Source organism: Pteropus vampyrus, unplaced genomic scaffold (genome assembly GCF_000151845.1).
Source record: "Pteropus vampyrus isolate Shadow unplaced genomic scaffold, Pvam_2.0 Scaffold1, whole genome shotgun sequence".
NCBI lineage: Eukaryota > Metazoa > Chordata > Mammalia > Chiroptera > Pteropodidae > Pteropus > Pteropus vampyrus.
This window is the reverse complement of record NW_011888782.1, coordinates 35604588-35619958: the sequence shown is the minus strand read 5'-3', so window position 1 is coordinate 35619958 and position 15371 is coordinate 35604588. Positions and strand designations below refer to the sequence as shown.

The 15371-nt window shown below is 36.8% G+C and overlaps 1 protein-coding gene across 1 annotated transcript in view; it reads right to left on the bottom strand.

Moving 5' to 3' along the window:
* Positions 1 to 15371, bottom strand: part of MYH15 (myosin heavy chain 15) — a 129018-nt gene that overhangs the window by 69365 nt on the left and 44282 nt on the right. The window contains exons 16-22 of the mRNA XM_011355605.2: positions 10293 to 10469; positions 9156 to 9288; positions 6422 to 6489; positions 5706 to 5793; positions 2827 to 2944; positions 1815 to 1938; positions 96 to 232 (exon numbers count right to left, since the gene is read on the bottom strand). Of these exons, the coding sequence (XP_011353907.2) occupies positions 96 to 232; positions 1815 to 1938; positions 2827 to 2944; positions 5706 to 5793; positions 6422 to 6489; positions 9156 to 9288; positions 10293 to 10469 (845 nt within the window). The remainder of the gene's footprint in view (positions 1 to 95; positions 233 to 1814; positions 1939 to 2826; positions 2945 to 5705; positions 5794 to 6421; positions 6490 to 9155; positions 9289 to 10292; positions 10470 to 15371) is intronic.

Sequence of the window (15371 nt, the reverse complement as noted above, 5' to 3'; positions counted from 1 at the left end):
CAACCTCGAGCTATTATAAGGCAATGAGATAAGAGCACAGTGATTGAGGCACATCATTGCCCTAGCAGTGGGGATGCAGGGAAGGGATATCATACCTCTCAGCCAGAATTCTCTGGAATTTGATTCGCATCAGTTTGCCCCGTACTCTGGCTTGGAACAACGTGAAGACTTTAGATAGTCTTTCATTTTTCATTGCTTCCAATTGGCCCAGAAAGCCAGCCTTTAAAAACACCTAAAAGAAATAAGTCACATGTTAGTTCTACTCATAATGAGTATTCAGTAAATGTCTGCTGAATGACCCTTTGAGCATGTATTTCTTTATCAATTCTATTTCTTATTAGGTTTATTTGATATATAAAATGTACATTTTAGAATGTTTGTTTTCATAAACTTTAAGTTTGCAAAAAATATTTTATTGTATCCTGTGGTCATATTGGTTCCTCAAAAACTCAGACTCTCTTCTCCCTTATCTATTCACAATTTCTAGGCTGTCCAGAGAACTTGGCTTAAGTTCTAAGACAGGCCCAGGCAGGCAGTGCTCTGAAGTGCCAGGAAGGGTTCCATAAACTTTTTCTGTAAATGGCCAGATGATAAATACTTTTGGCTTTGTGGGCCACATAGAGTCTCTGTAGAATATTCTTCTTTTTTAAAAAATGTTATACAACCCTTTAAAAATGTAAAACCATTTTTAGCAACTGGGCCATATAAAAAAAAAGGCCATAGAGATGGCCCTTAATCTATAGTTTGCTGACCCCTGCTCTAGAGAGAGGCATTTTTGTTCTAGGCATTAAAGAATTCACATAAATATTTTTTTGAGCCTAATAAAAAAATTTTTTTTTTTTTTTACTTACTATCATTAGTAATAGCCAAGATGAGGTGAGTGAAGTATCTAAGGCACAAATTTTAAGAAGGCTGTCACTTTCAGGGCTGTACAAATCAGCATATGCATAATTTTAAGAGTGAGTGCCTCCTCAAATTTTATGCCTTTAGAGGCTCACTCACCTTGTGCTAGTCCTGGCCTAGATTAGTAACTCACACAAAAATAACTAAACACACAAGGAAGTAAGGTACCAGTAGTGGAAATCAACAGAAATAATAGCAGAAACAAGGCTCTCAGGTACGCAATATGTGGGAGATAAGTAACATGTAATCACGTCCTGCAGAGTTCTTTTCCTGTGAGTTCTTCAACCTAGGCCCTCCAATTCTCCTTCAAATAATTTAGTCCTTAAATTGTCATTAGGAAGAACTTGATGTTGACTGTCAGATAAAACCAAATCTCTTAGAAGTATCCCGAAATATGTGGATCCTACCAAGATCATCAAAGATGAAAAAGAATTTAGTGAATCACATTTAAGGAAGTTAACTTTGGATTAATTTTTTGGACAGTGGGTTTGATCTTTAAGTTTTTAATTACTCAGACAGTCTTCTGGAATTAATCACCTAAAACAGTACTTGTGGATGAATCAGTTCACACACAGACAATGCCAACAAGTTGATTCACCTTTTTCTAGCTTGATATGTATACATATTTTTTTTAGCACATGAAGGTTGATTCAGTATTTTATATCTAGGCACAAACTTGTTTAGATAAATGATTATAGAAATGTAAATGTAGCCAGGACTGAGGTTTAAGAAGCATAACATTTTCTCTTTCAAATAGCACAGAAGTTTCCACTTTCAACTAGCTCTATTTGTATTTTTGTGGTCACAAGAGCTGTAGAATGCCTTATAACTGAACTTTCGTAGGTATTTTAAGATGCACACTCTTTCCTCCCACTCTTCTCCGAAAGCACTCTTTGTAGTGTTCTGGTTACCTTGGTGATTCCCAAGCGGTACTGGGTATGGTCTATCTCCAAGGAGCCAAGTAATTTTTCAGCTGCTTTTCTGCTGCTCATAAACTTGCTCTTTGGAAAGGTCTTTGGGTTCAGAATACAGTACCTAATTTAAAATAGGTAAAGAATAAATTCTGGGGTCGAGGTCATATGATTCAAATAAAAAATAATCTGGACCTGTAAGGTGAAAGGAGATACAGACTATCTCTTACTAATATGTTCAATTTTCATAAAACTCTTGGCAATAATAATGAGATACATGCAATAATCCTTACTATGGTATAATAGTTTGTACTTTTCATACTATTGTAGAGAAAAATCTCATTTGATTCTCTTCTCAACTAGGGATGGAGGTAGAGATTGAGAAGGGAGAGAGAGGCAAGCCTAAGTGTCTCCATTGTACAGATAAGAAAAATGAAAAGCAGAGACAAATAATTCTAAGATTCCTTTGCCCTAATGGTAAGTTGGTGGAGAACTAGAAATATGCCTCTTAATTCTGAGACAGGTACTCTATCTATGCTACCATACTTTGCTCAAATTTGCTTGATGACCTGTAATTTACACTTCAAAAATGCAAGAAATAGAAAGCAAAGATGCCTCTCTGGCCTACTGCCATACACACTGCTGACTTCCTTCCTTTCACACGTTTGCTAGTTAAGCAACAGCCTACTTAGATGGCAGCTACGATTAAGTATATACAACATTTCAGAAATTCAATTCAGCCTTCATATCTTTCTTCTGTATATATTTCTTCTTTTATGTGGGTCTATTATCCATTAATAGAGATTTAAGGATATTACAGCTACATGAATGTCGGATTTAAGGGGAAATAATAATGGAACTCTGTCATCATATATTTCACCACCACAAAAACACATCGATCTGTTGTCTAGAGAACATCAACCAAACAAAAAATACATGCCTACACACTCAGAAGGAGAAGAAAATGGAATAGACTGCCTCAGGCTTCTTGGATCCCGGTATGTATGTTTACCTTTGTTTAAAATCAGCATATAGCAGTCGATTTGGAAATCCTTCACGGTATATCCTAATCCCTTCCAAGACACCATTACAATGCAGTTGCTGTAGAACCAAGTAAGGATCCATTACACCTGAAAAAAAAAGGGTTGCTCTGAATCTGCGTCTAAAAAAATTATTACCTTAGATTTTTGTCCTAATTGCTTTGTCTTGGAGTCAAAGAGTTTGAATTTGGTGTTTCCTACATGATAGGTAATAGTTCACTCACTCCCAGCCTAATGGCACTGACAGTATTCATCCTACTACGTGGGAGTCTCCAAATAGAATTTACCTAAAATTCCTTTAACATGGAACGAACGCGTTAGTTGGCAGATAGTCAAGATCATATAAGCAATTATTCCTAGAAGATGAAAAAGAATACATTTTTGCTAAAATGTAAATGGCTGATACTATATCTATTCACCAGCAAAAACCAGCTAGAGAGAAAAATAAGAATTCAAAAGGGAACTGCTATCTCCAAGTATGGGAAAGGGATTACAAGAAGGTGGGATAAAAAGAAAAGGGAAGATGGCACACAAACTAAATTCCGTTTACTATTTTGCCTTAGAAAGGACTTGGCCACATTTCAGCCTACATTCAGTACCTAAGTTTTACTCTACAGTATAAGCATCTTCCTATCACTTCCTCTTTCATCAAAAGCAGCACCACTAGAGCTATAATCTCTAAGAGAAGCATTTGAAAAACCATCCAAGGAGCCACTGTACCTGATTCTCAGCAAGTTCTGGAAGAATCCAAGCAGCATTCCTAACACAAAGCCATACTACGGTGTTATGAGAAAACCTGGAATGAGATGACTCTGCCTATGCCCCGGGTCACAAAAATAAACTCTAACCCATATATCCGTATTCCTGTACTCCAATCCCTTTCATAGATAGAAACAGATGATCTGTAAGAAGTGGCTAAAGTGGAGTCCTATGACACTTTAACATCAAGCACCCTCATTCCCTTGAATAACACATGAAGAGCTGTTTTGATTAGATCATGAAGCTTTTCTTATAACTTTGTCTTATGACTTAAAAAAAAAAAAGTCCTGCTGAAATCAGAGCTGACTTGATGGGAGGCAACTGTAAAAGGTAACAGAATTACTCCAAAATAGAGGCAGCTAATTAAATTCCTTGCTAGATGAAAGCAATGTCCCTAAATGCATTTAGATATCCAGCTGATAAGAAACAATGAGGCAAAAACATACAGCGTGAATGAACATGAAGTGTTTGCAATGCAAAAACTCAAACTGCAGCATCATTGTTTAGCATCACACTTTCCCAAAATAGGTCACAGACTGTCAAGATTGGGTCTTAATTACAGGAGGTTAATAAAAATGCAAGATACTACAGAACTTTAGAAATCAGAATCAGCAACATCTGGCTACATATTCCAAGGGTGATTAGTGCTCTGAAGACATAAGTGCTTGCCAAATATACAACTTTGAGGCTGACAGCCTCCGACCAAGCTCTTATAAAAGCCTGTAATTCCAATGAGAAGGCTGGGAATCTCTAAACTCATGACAAAAAGAAAGCAAGCCATGTAGATAATACCAGTAAAAACTTTGTTTTGCCAATTAAAAACATAAAAAAAATAACTCACCACCACACATCCATCCCATCATCCCTCTATCACCATCTACTTAACAAAAAGTATCCATTACAACAAGCCAAGACATGTGAACAACCTAAGTATCCATCCACAGATGACTGGATAAAGAAGTCATAGCATATATATTCAGTGGAATATTTTTCAACAATTAAAGGAGGAAATTCTGCCATATGCAACAACATGGATTGACCTTGAGGGCCTTATGCCAAGTAAATTAGTCAGAGGAAAAAGAAAAAAAAAATTACATATATATCTCATATGACATCACATATATGTGGAATCAAAAAAAATAAAAATAAAAATAACACCAAACTCAGAAAAAAGATGAGATTTGTAGGTACCGGTGGTAAGTAAGGGTGAGGGGAGGAAAAATTGGAAGAGCATGGTCAAAAGGTACCAATTTATGATTATAAAATAAATAAGTACTAGGGGTACATGTACAGCATGGAGACTATAGTTAACACTGCTGGAAGCTCTGTATAAAAGTTAAGAAAGTAAATCCTAAAAATCTCATCACACACAAAAAGTCTTTTTATATTTTTATATCTATATGAGACGATGAATGTTGATTAAGCTTGTGGTAATCATTCCATGAGATAAGTCAAACCATTATGCTGCGTACCTTAAACTTATACAGTGATGCATGTCAATTATATCTCAATAAAACTGGGGAAAAAGAAACATAAAATAAGTCTCCACCGCCCAGATGTACATAACTGAAGAGATTTATACTATTAGGGAGAGGGAAGATAATAGCCTTAGGAAGGAAGACTAGAGGGAATTCTTAACAATTAGAAATGGATTTAGAAACTCTTTATGGTCAATTGAGATAATTCAGACCTAAAAATTTTTGTTATGCTGATATATCCATCTTAATCTCCCAATCAATTATTCAATCCCTCTTTATTATATTTTGTCCTTGTAGACAATGGCATAGAAGCTCATCCATGTTTTAGCATGAAATTCAAGAAGGAATTTAAATGATATTATCAAGCATTTTAATGATACCCAATTGAGCCTCTTTTGTGAAATCTTTCCTTACATCCACTTGAATCTCAATTCAAAGGCAATCTTGTGGAAATTCTAAAGACCTTACTTTTAACTTACTTTCACTTTTTTTTTTAAATCTGAAAATCTACCCTTATATAAAAGGGACTGGTAAATGTTTCTTAAAAGGACATTCTACATAGCTCAAGTCAAATGTATGCCCTGTTATGGATTACAAAGAAGTCCAGTTCTTACCTGGCATTTTGTTTACATTGGGATTTATGCATCTCACAAAATGAGGTGCTGTTGACTTCAGGTTAGTCATCAGTTTATTTAGGTTTTCCTAAAACAGAGACCATAACAGACACAAAATCACTTTGTAAGTCACTAAAAACATTACTGCACCTCACAAGTGTCTCTAATTCTATCAACTTAATCTTAAAACCAAGATACATGTTAACAATAAAATAATGAATTCAAGATGCTTCCCTGCTTACAAAACATACATGATTTCTTTCCTATGGTAGTCAACATTTATCTGACAGACATAGTTCTGCTGTGAATCATATCTACCTGTTTTGAATTTGATAACAATAACTTATGGCTGGGCAATAAAATGGCCTGAAGAAAAATATTGTTTCTCAAGCTTTATCTCAGGAAAATCTTTATTGTATAGACTCTGCTTAGTCTGATCCTTGAAGGAGCTTTGAGCACAAATGCACCTATTGTACCTTAAGGCAAGGGAGGGGCTGGAGTCTGAAGCTGAGGGTAGGGAGAGAGCTTAGCTTCCTATTTTGCTAAGAGCAATTCCGGTAACTGTGAGTTGTTTAATATCAAAATAAACTTCAACTTTTCCAACTTGGCTAACCTCAGATTTTTTATTGTTACTTGAAGATATGAAATTTCAAATAAGTAATAACTATGCAGATTGTGAGGCAGTTAATATACGAGTAGATGCAATTAAAAATTACTTTATGCAGAGATGCAACCGTTTGGAATGAAGCTCCTTTCTTGCGTTTTTTCTCTCCAAACTGTAGAGCTAAAAAAAGAAAAAAACATTTAGAAAGCTCTTTTTTTGTCACATTACCATACCCTGCTGATGAAAGCATAAATTCGTCAAAGTTCTGGAAGCAATATGGCAATATCTACAAAAGCTTTAAAAATACGTCTCAAACATAAAAAGTCTATTTCTAGTGCTTTTCCTTAAGGAAATAATCAGACAACTGTGTAAAGATACTCATTGCAGCATTGTATAGTTATTACAAATAAATTAATCAAAAAAATTATCAATAATTGTTCATCAATAGGAGATTGGTTAGTTAAATTATGAAAGAGTAGGCATATGATGAAATGCTTTCACCTTTTAAAATGACGATGTGGATCCATATAACTTACATGGAAAGATTTCTAGGATTTGAGAGAAAAAGTAGGTTACAAAATAGTTTGTGTATTATGATTGTGAGTATATATACATGTTTTTAATTGTGGTTGTATTATGGGTGACTATATACATTAAAAAATGTTGGGAAGAGACTACATCAAAATGTTAGCAGTTGTTAGCTCTCTATGTGAGATTATAGGTAATTTTTATGTTCCTCTTTTTAGTTATTCTGTATTTTCTGTGTTTTTGGCAATACTCATATATTACTTTTATAATTTATAAAAAACAATCTATTTTCATTTTCTCGAAGCAAAAGAATTTATGCTAAGCCAAATTGTTTTATAAACATCTGTGTAGTGCTAACTCATGAAAATGTACAACAAAATTCATAGGCAATCTGTAAAAAATGAGCCAACTATCAATACAGAAAACTAATAAAATGTTCTCTGCGCCTGAGTGACAACTGTGCCGAGGCAGATGTCACAAAGTTTAATCGTGATTGTCTTATTGATACTCCCAGGCCCTTCAAGTGAATCACTTGAAATCTTTTAACTTCAGTTTCTCCACACGAGAAAAGAATACTATCTTCCATTAATATTTTTAAAATTATAACAGGTTTAAAGTACTTGGATTCCCCAGAAGAAAGTATGGTTATTATAGGTAATCTGATATTTGGATGAGTCAGAAACTTGGAGGCAAGTAGTTTCAGGGGATGCTGAAAGAATTATGAAAAAGAACGGAGATATTCTGGACAATTCTTCTCTTTTATTTCCAGAGAACACAGCACACACCCTGAAGAGTTAGAAGACGATTTCGTCTCTAATTCTCTGCCCAAACCACTCTCTGATCTCTTTTGATCAGAAAATTACTCATCTGGGAACCATAAGCAATGTGACCACTATCTAACAGACTCCTCAAAGGCACTTAGGATGCTATTAGAATCAAGCAAATGCACTGCTTGAAGATTATCAGGGGCCAAACACAATAGCTTCCGTTTCTCAACTTCCTCTTGAGGCAAGCCAACAGGATTTTAGGCATGCTCCTGAATTATGTCATCATGTGCTGATGAAGCCGGGAAGAGCTAAATTCTCTCTCCATTCCCTGACCATGTCAATCAGGAGTCCCAAATCGGCCTATGGGACCCGTGAGTTAACTTGAAGCTGGATTAAGATACTAGGAGGGTGACAATGATAGGAGGTGAGAGGATACACTATCCCACTTAAAGTACAATCTGCCCCATTGCCAAGAGAGTATCTGAACCCAGGCTGGCCAGATTTTCTATTTTCCCATAATTTCCATTTTTTTTTAAAGAAAAGGGAAACCAAATATGTATGTGAAATCTCTGATTATTTTTTTAACTTGTGTGGACCAAACACAACCATGTTTGAAGGCCAGGTTCTGCTCAGGAGCTGCCAATCTATGACTTTTGCTATGAATCCTGGAGAGCTTCCCTCTGTAGCTCACATTAAGTCCAGTTGTGAGGGTGATGTTAAACTTAGGCTCAGTATCCTCAAATCCTTTGTATCATGGTGCAGAGGTCTAAATTGCATCCTAAATACATATAGCCTGTCCATCTCTCTGTTTTGTTTGTTTCTGGGAGACAGTGAACGTACAATAGGCAACAGACGAGGAAGCAGAAGTCCTGCTTTCTTCGTTGGCTTTGGCATTTAGTAGATTTGCGAAACTGGGGCCACTACTTAATTCTTCTATTCTTGTTCTTGTAAAACGAGGAGAGATTTCCCTATATATTTATCCAAAAGGGTCATGGCAAGGATTGAGTAAGATAATGTTATCTGAATGTGCTTTGTAAATTACCAACTACTAAACAAGATTAGTTATTAATTAGTTGGTCAATAAATATTTATGGAGTACCTGCTAAAGAGGCATTTGCTACATGCTTGAGGCTACAATTGAACAAATCAGAATAATCCCTGCCTTCATGAAGCTTAGAGTAGCCCCAATTTATTATAATACAAAAGCACTTGGAAGGAGAATTCCAAGATATTTAGGTAACATATATTAAAGAGACTTGTTACTTCCCCTAAATCATTTATCAAAATATGGTTTGCTGCTCTCTCTTTGCAGCTGGGTAGAATAGACGATAAAAGCAGGCCAGAACAGACTCCTTGAAATATATCTATCTTCGAGCATCATTTCCCTGAAGAACCACCAGCCTGAGGACAGAAATGCTAAGAGAGGATGACTCAGACCACAGGGAGCAGACACAGCTATCATAGGAAAGAAGCAAGGACTATTGTTAAGTGCTGAAACAGCCATGGGTTTCATTCTGAGGCTGAAAAATGAGGAAAGATTTTTTGACTCACCACTGTCAGTACTGATGTAATTTTCAAAAAGATTTGCCAGGAGTCTGTTAGATGATTTCTGAAACACGGCCACCACTGTTTCATTAAGAAGGTCTTTGTTTTTTTCAAGCCAGCCACTGATGTTATAAGGCACCTTAGGAAAGACATGCAGTTCAGGTAACAAAAGAGAATCCATAAATTAACACTGCAAACTGCACATTCTTCAGAAGAAAACACCACAAAATTTGGGTCCTTTAGTTTGATGTAACAGTACTGAATAATAACTCCATAAGTTCATTGTGTAATTCAAAGAGAATCTCTGGCTTTACATTATAGAAAGGAAAAGAAGGGAAGAGAGAGAGAAAAAGAGAGGAGAGAGGAAGAAATAGATGGTATTTCCAGTAGAAACAATTCACATCAGCACTCTTCCACAGACAAGAATAAATAATGCAATTGTCTCTGATATGCAGTGAGCATTCAAAAAAGCATCAGTAATTATAATGGTATTTTACTGTAAATATTGTCATTAATATCCAAGGATATCAAAGAAGAGAATTATAAGCATAACTGTACAGTTAGCAGGTCATTTAAGGTGAAGTATTATTTTTTTCAGTTCTCTTTCTGTTCCATCCAGAATCACTGACCAAAAACATAAAAGCAGAAAAAAAAAGGGGCACGCACACACACATACCAGTGGGGAAATGAGAAGAGGCAGTGAGGGTCATTAGAAACCTTTGTTGGTCATTGGTTGGAGACCATTACTTCACAGTGACTACTTCTTTATGAGAGAATAAAAAAAATCTTCAATAAAAAGATCAATGGAAATCACTGATTCATATAATGTTAAGTTAAAAGGAAGGACAAATAAGGAAAAACCCATGACTTTGATGGTCTCCATGACTTTCTGAAGCTTTCTTACTTTGGGTTGGGGTGACAGAGTCTATTTTGAGATTTTTTTTACCTCTGTGCACATGGAATAATATTATAATAGAGGTATTTCATTTCTAAGTGTTAAAAGGTTATACCAACTTTTTTTTTTGGAACTGAGATTTATTTTGTTCGTCTCTTCATTTAATCTAAACTTTACTTATACATTATCTAAGGATTTGGGCTGAGTGCATTGAAATAGGCAGGGCTGAAGGTCTAGAGGTAACTTACCACTCCTGCATAATGGACAAATTCAAAGTGAGCTTCATATTCCTTCTTATCAGGCTTGGGCTTCTGGAAATGAACCGACTTTCCAAAATGGTTGTCAAAAAGTTTGGTCATAAAAGTCACATCTGTAGCTTGAGGACACATACACTCCTCTTTAAGGATGGAAAAGATGCCCATTGGCTGTTGAAGACATATATGAACAGCAGATGAAAAACACGCCAGTAAACAGCACTTTCAAAGGGGGGTCAGTGCAAATTCTTTCCCAGGAACCTAATCAGTTGATGAAGGAAAAGTATATTTACTACATATAACTAGCCAATCATCCACTCAACAAATATTTGTAAAATACCTATTAGAAGCCAGGCACCGGTAGGATCTGGCCATGTGGCCGGGAGTCACATACACAAAGTGCTTACATTCTAGTGGGTCAGACAAGAGACAAGTAAACAAAAATATAAATAAATGACTTAGTTTCACATAAGTGCTCTGAAGAAATCATGCAAAGTAAAGAGACAGAGAATGACTGAGGTAGGGGCAGGGGGCTGAGTACAAGCTATTTTAGTGGGATAATCAAGTAAAACTCTCTGATCTGAATGAGAAGAGCAAATCCTGAGATCTGCATAAAGTATTTTGGGCAGAGAAATGAAGAGCGTGCAGCCCTGAGGCAGCGGCACACTGGACAAGTTGGAGGTCTGGCCAGAGCCAAGTGTAGACAGAGCAAAGCTAGTCGAATGGAGCATGTACTTATAAAATAAAGTCAGAGAGGTAAGTAGTATTGAATCCCAAGGTCTCTTAGACCATGGCAAGACATTTGGATTTTATTTTAAGTGTAATTTTTATTTAAGTGTAACTAGAGATTTTTAACATGAAGTGATGTGACGTGATTTATGCTTGAAAAGAACCGTTTGCTTAGAAAAGGGGCTGGTGAAGTACACAGCCTATGGGTCAAATCCAGCCTGTGGGCCTGTACCGGTAAGCCAGAGAACTTCTAATGGTTTTTACATTTTTAAAGAGTTATAAAAAACAAAAACAGAATGTGCGATAGAAAACCTAATGACCTTTGTCAGCAAACTTTCTCTCTAAAGGGCCATATAGTCAACATTTTAGACTTTGTGGGTTCTATAGTCTCTGGAAACAACCACAATCAACTCAGCCTTTTTAGCCCTGAAAACAGCAAATGACAACATGTAAATGCAATGGTTGTAACAATGTCTCATTAAAACCATTTACAAAAACAGACTGTAGACTGGCTTTTGCCTACAGGGCTATAGTTTGCTGACTCCTGGTTGAGACTAGTGATAATGCTGGAGGTTGTGCAAAGTCATTGAAATGTGATATAAGCTGAAATTAGAAATGGGTCACAACTTAATGGATAGAATCTGGAGCATAATAGAAAAAAGAAGGATGACCAGGCTTTTGGTTTGAACAAATGGGTGATGCTGCCTTTAACCAATACAGGGTACACACAAATAGGGAAAAACAGGTTGTTTTTTATGGGCGGGGTGGGGGGTGGGGAGAGGTAGAATCAAGGATTCTTATGTTTGCACGTGTTTTTGTATATTTGTATATTCATTTATCTACTCCATGAATATTTTTGCAGTGCCTTCATGAACAAATCACTCTACCAGATACTTTGGGTCATAAAAGGAGGAATCAGACAGGGGTTCTAGCTCCAGAGCATTTCATCAAGAAGACACATGATATGCAGACTACAAAGCAGACAAAACAGAGGTACAAGTAAGATGTCATGATAATTCCAAGATAACACACAAGTCCTTGGCCCAACGACATAAATTTCCCAATTCTCTACCAACCCTTTGTACATAAGAATCATAGACTCTCAGGTTTGCGAAAGACAATAAAGGTGTAGTCCAACCCATTCAACAGCTTCTTGAATTCTCTTCACTATTTCCTTCTAAAAATCAGTTTAGCTTATGCTTGAATATTTCCAGAGAGAGAGAATACACCAACTTCAAGTCAAAGCTCTGGACAGTGATATACTAAAAGAAAATCTATTTGCATTTCAGAACCTTTCGTTCTAAATTATTCCACGGGAGTCAATACAAATGGATCTAATTCTTCTTAGTGGTGGATCATCAGATATTTTAAGATCATGTTTCTTGATCCATCTGAGTCTGTCATTCTAATATATGGACTATGGTTTTCTACCTCTTTTGTTTATTCTCGTAGACTCAGAACCTACATTTTATAGAAAAATGTATTGAACACCATTCCCCAATAAATCTTGTACTGAATAGTTCTGGGACATCTTTATCTCAAGAACCTAGGTTAGGAATGATGTGGTGAGTGAATATGTGAAGTGTTCTAAGTGGGGACAAAATGCTCTAAGTGAATTTGACACCTGTCTTGCTCTTGGCAGCACTGACCTTGTGAGTTCTTGGAAAAGTGAGAAATGACAAGGAAGGGGAAGGACAAGGGAGAATATGACAAATTAAACAGTGGATTCACTGGTACAAGCTCTTAGAGGCATGGACTCCATCTTGTACCATGTATTTTCCTACCACACCCATAGTCAACCCTCAGTGAAAACTGGAATTAATTGTTTTAAATGACACCATCCTGGGATGGTGTCTGTTAACGAGAGGGTTGTGGCAAACTTACATAGAGTGGCGGCCCCCATTTCACACAGAGCCACCTTCCATGCAGGAGGACCGCCATTTCCCTGGGACTCTAATGAAGCCAACTTCTATTTGGGGTGATGGAAGTTTTGTGGAAAACAAGTAGATGTTGTAACTGATAAAGTAACAACTAAACCACTAAGGAGGGTAAAACACTCTTCAGAGTGTTTTCCATTTCTCCAGTGTTCAGGAGACGTAAAGCTTCTAATAAATATGAGCCCCTCCAGCAAATTAATTTCCAGATAGGTCTAGAAAAACAGTAATTATGTTCTGCCTCATAGAATCAATTGTTCTATATTGCACAGTAAATGGTTTGAGCCAGTTGCCCTCAGACCATTAGTGGTCTAATCTCTCCCTCTTCAAATATGATCAATTCTGCCTTCCTCTCTTTTATATCTGTCACTTTCTTACTATTTTCATTTCTGCTGTCCTGATTCAGGGCCTATTACTCACCTGGACTACTATAACGGCTTTCTAAATGCTTTAATTTTAGCCTCTCCTTTCATTCCAAACACCACACATGAACCCACCAGATTAAACATGAGCAGCTCTGACTATTCCATTGTCCAGTGCAGAACCCTCTTTGGCTCCCAATGCCTAAAAGTTAAGGTATAAATTCATTAAAATCCCTTCAGTCTAACCCTCCATTTTTACTTCTAGCTACTTCCATCTGTGTATTCTATGTTCTAATTAGACGACCTAACATTTTGAAAAATGTTCTTTTTCCTGTTTCTAAGCCTTTGCTCTTGCCAGTTTCTTTGCCTGCTAACTTCTTTTCTTCACCCGATGAAATTATATCTATTCCCTAAGACCCAGCTGAAATTTTACCCCCTTCTCACCAGGCCTTCCTAGATTTCTGCAGATTGAGGTGACCTCTGCTTTTCTGAGCTCTGTGGGTCTTCATCAGTGCCTTTACTGCATTTATACTGACACATATTTTTACATTTATTAGACTTACAAATCTCCTACTTGACTGCATACTTCCTAAGGGCAAGTGCTATTTATAACAAATGTTTAAGTTTTTTACAGCATTTAATTCAAAGTCTACAGAGAGTGTGGTATTAGGCCTAAAATTAAAACCCAACATTATGTGTGCCTTGACATCAGGGGGAAATCAGGAGGGCCTCAAATGACCTAATCACAAGTTCCCCTCACCACTGTGCTCCAGGGAGCAAGGTCCCCTAGCTAAACAACCCTACATATCATGGGACCAGGCAGAGTGCCTGCTTATCCTTGAGTAATGGGTTTCAATTCCCTGCCTGCCTATGGCCAATCTCATCCTCCAATGAGAACCAAGGGTCACCTCATCCTATTCTTATTACAGTGCCTGCCTCCCACAGCCCCTGCTTATTCGTTCTGCTCCCAAGTGCAACCACAATGTAGCCCTGCATGATATGTAGTGTCCTCATCCCCCAGGCTATGAGTATATGTAACTAATAAACTGCTGTCAATCTCATCTGTCCAGTGTTGGGTGTCCTATGTTAGCCAGCCCCATAACTCTAGGGCAGAAATTTCCCACTCACCAGTGGGATGTCAAGGAAATGATCAAAACAAGTTAGTTACAAAATAAATGTACTTGTTTAATATTTAAAAAAAAAACAGTAATAGTTTTGGTCTTAAGACATCTTTTCAATTACACCCTAAGTTCCTTGGGTACTAGGATGATGTCTCTAGATTGCATTTCTCACAATCCTTAGCACAGTAACTTGCAAGGTGACTAAAATTAAGTCCTCAGCAAATTTTTAAGTAATTAATCTACAGGTGAACACTCAAACAGATAGGTTTGAGCTTTGGGGTCTGGGCTACTTTGCTATGGGCAATAGTCAGGCAGAAACTAAGCTGCAAACAAAAAAGCAAAGAGTTATATATTTAAAGAAAATATTTATATGCATACAAAAGATAATTAGATATTAATGTAATTCATTTTATAATAAAAACTTCAGAATTAGCACATCCAAAGAACCTCATTTGAGAGGCAACAACTCTTGTTGCCAAAATGCTACCAGAATTTAAAGTATTTTAGAAATTTCTTTAGGATATATGACACCACCGACTACTGTAGGCACACAGAAACTTCCTGTTGTTTGAGAGTGTATCATTTTATAGAAAGAATCAAAAGTTATTCAGGCCAGAGCATTTGAGACCTTGCTTCCCGAGAGTTGTCATTAGTTTAGGCTCAAACTCTTACAAAAATTCTCCATAGGTTTGGACATTTTTTACATCAGCAGCTCTATGAATGTGTCTTAGGCACAAGTCTTAGCCAGAAGTACATGGTGTGTGTGTGTGTGTGTGTGTGTGTGTGTGTGTGTGTGTGTGTGTGTGTGTGTAGCCACTTGCTTAGCTAAGTAGATGCAATACTTCCAAATGACAATGATGCTATCTGGTAGAGCTGATGTCCTTAAAAGCAAGAGTGAGACTCAAAGAAACCTTGAGGTCAACATGG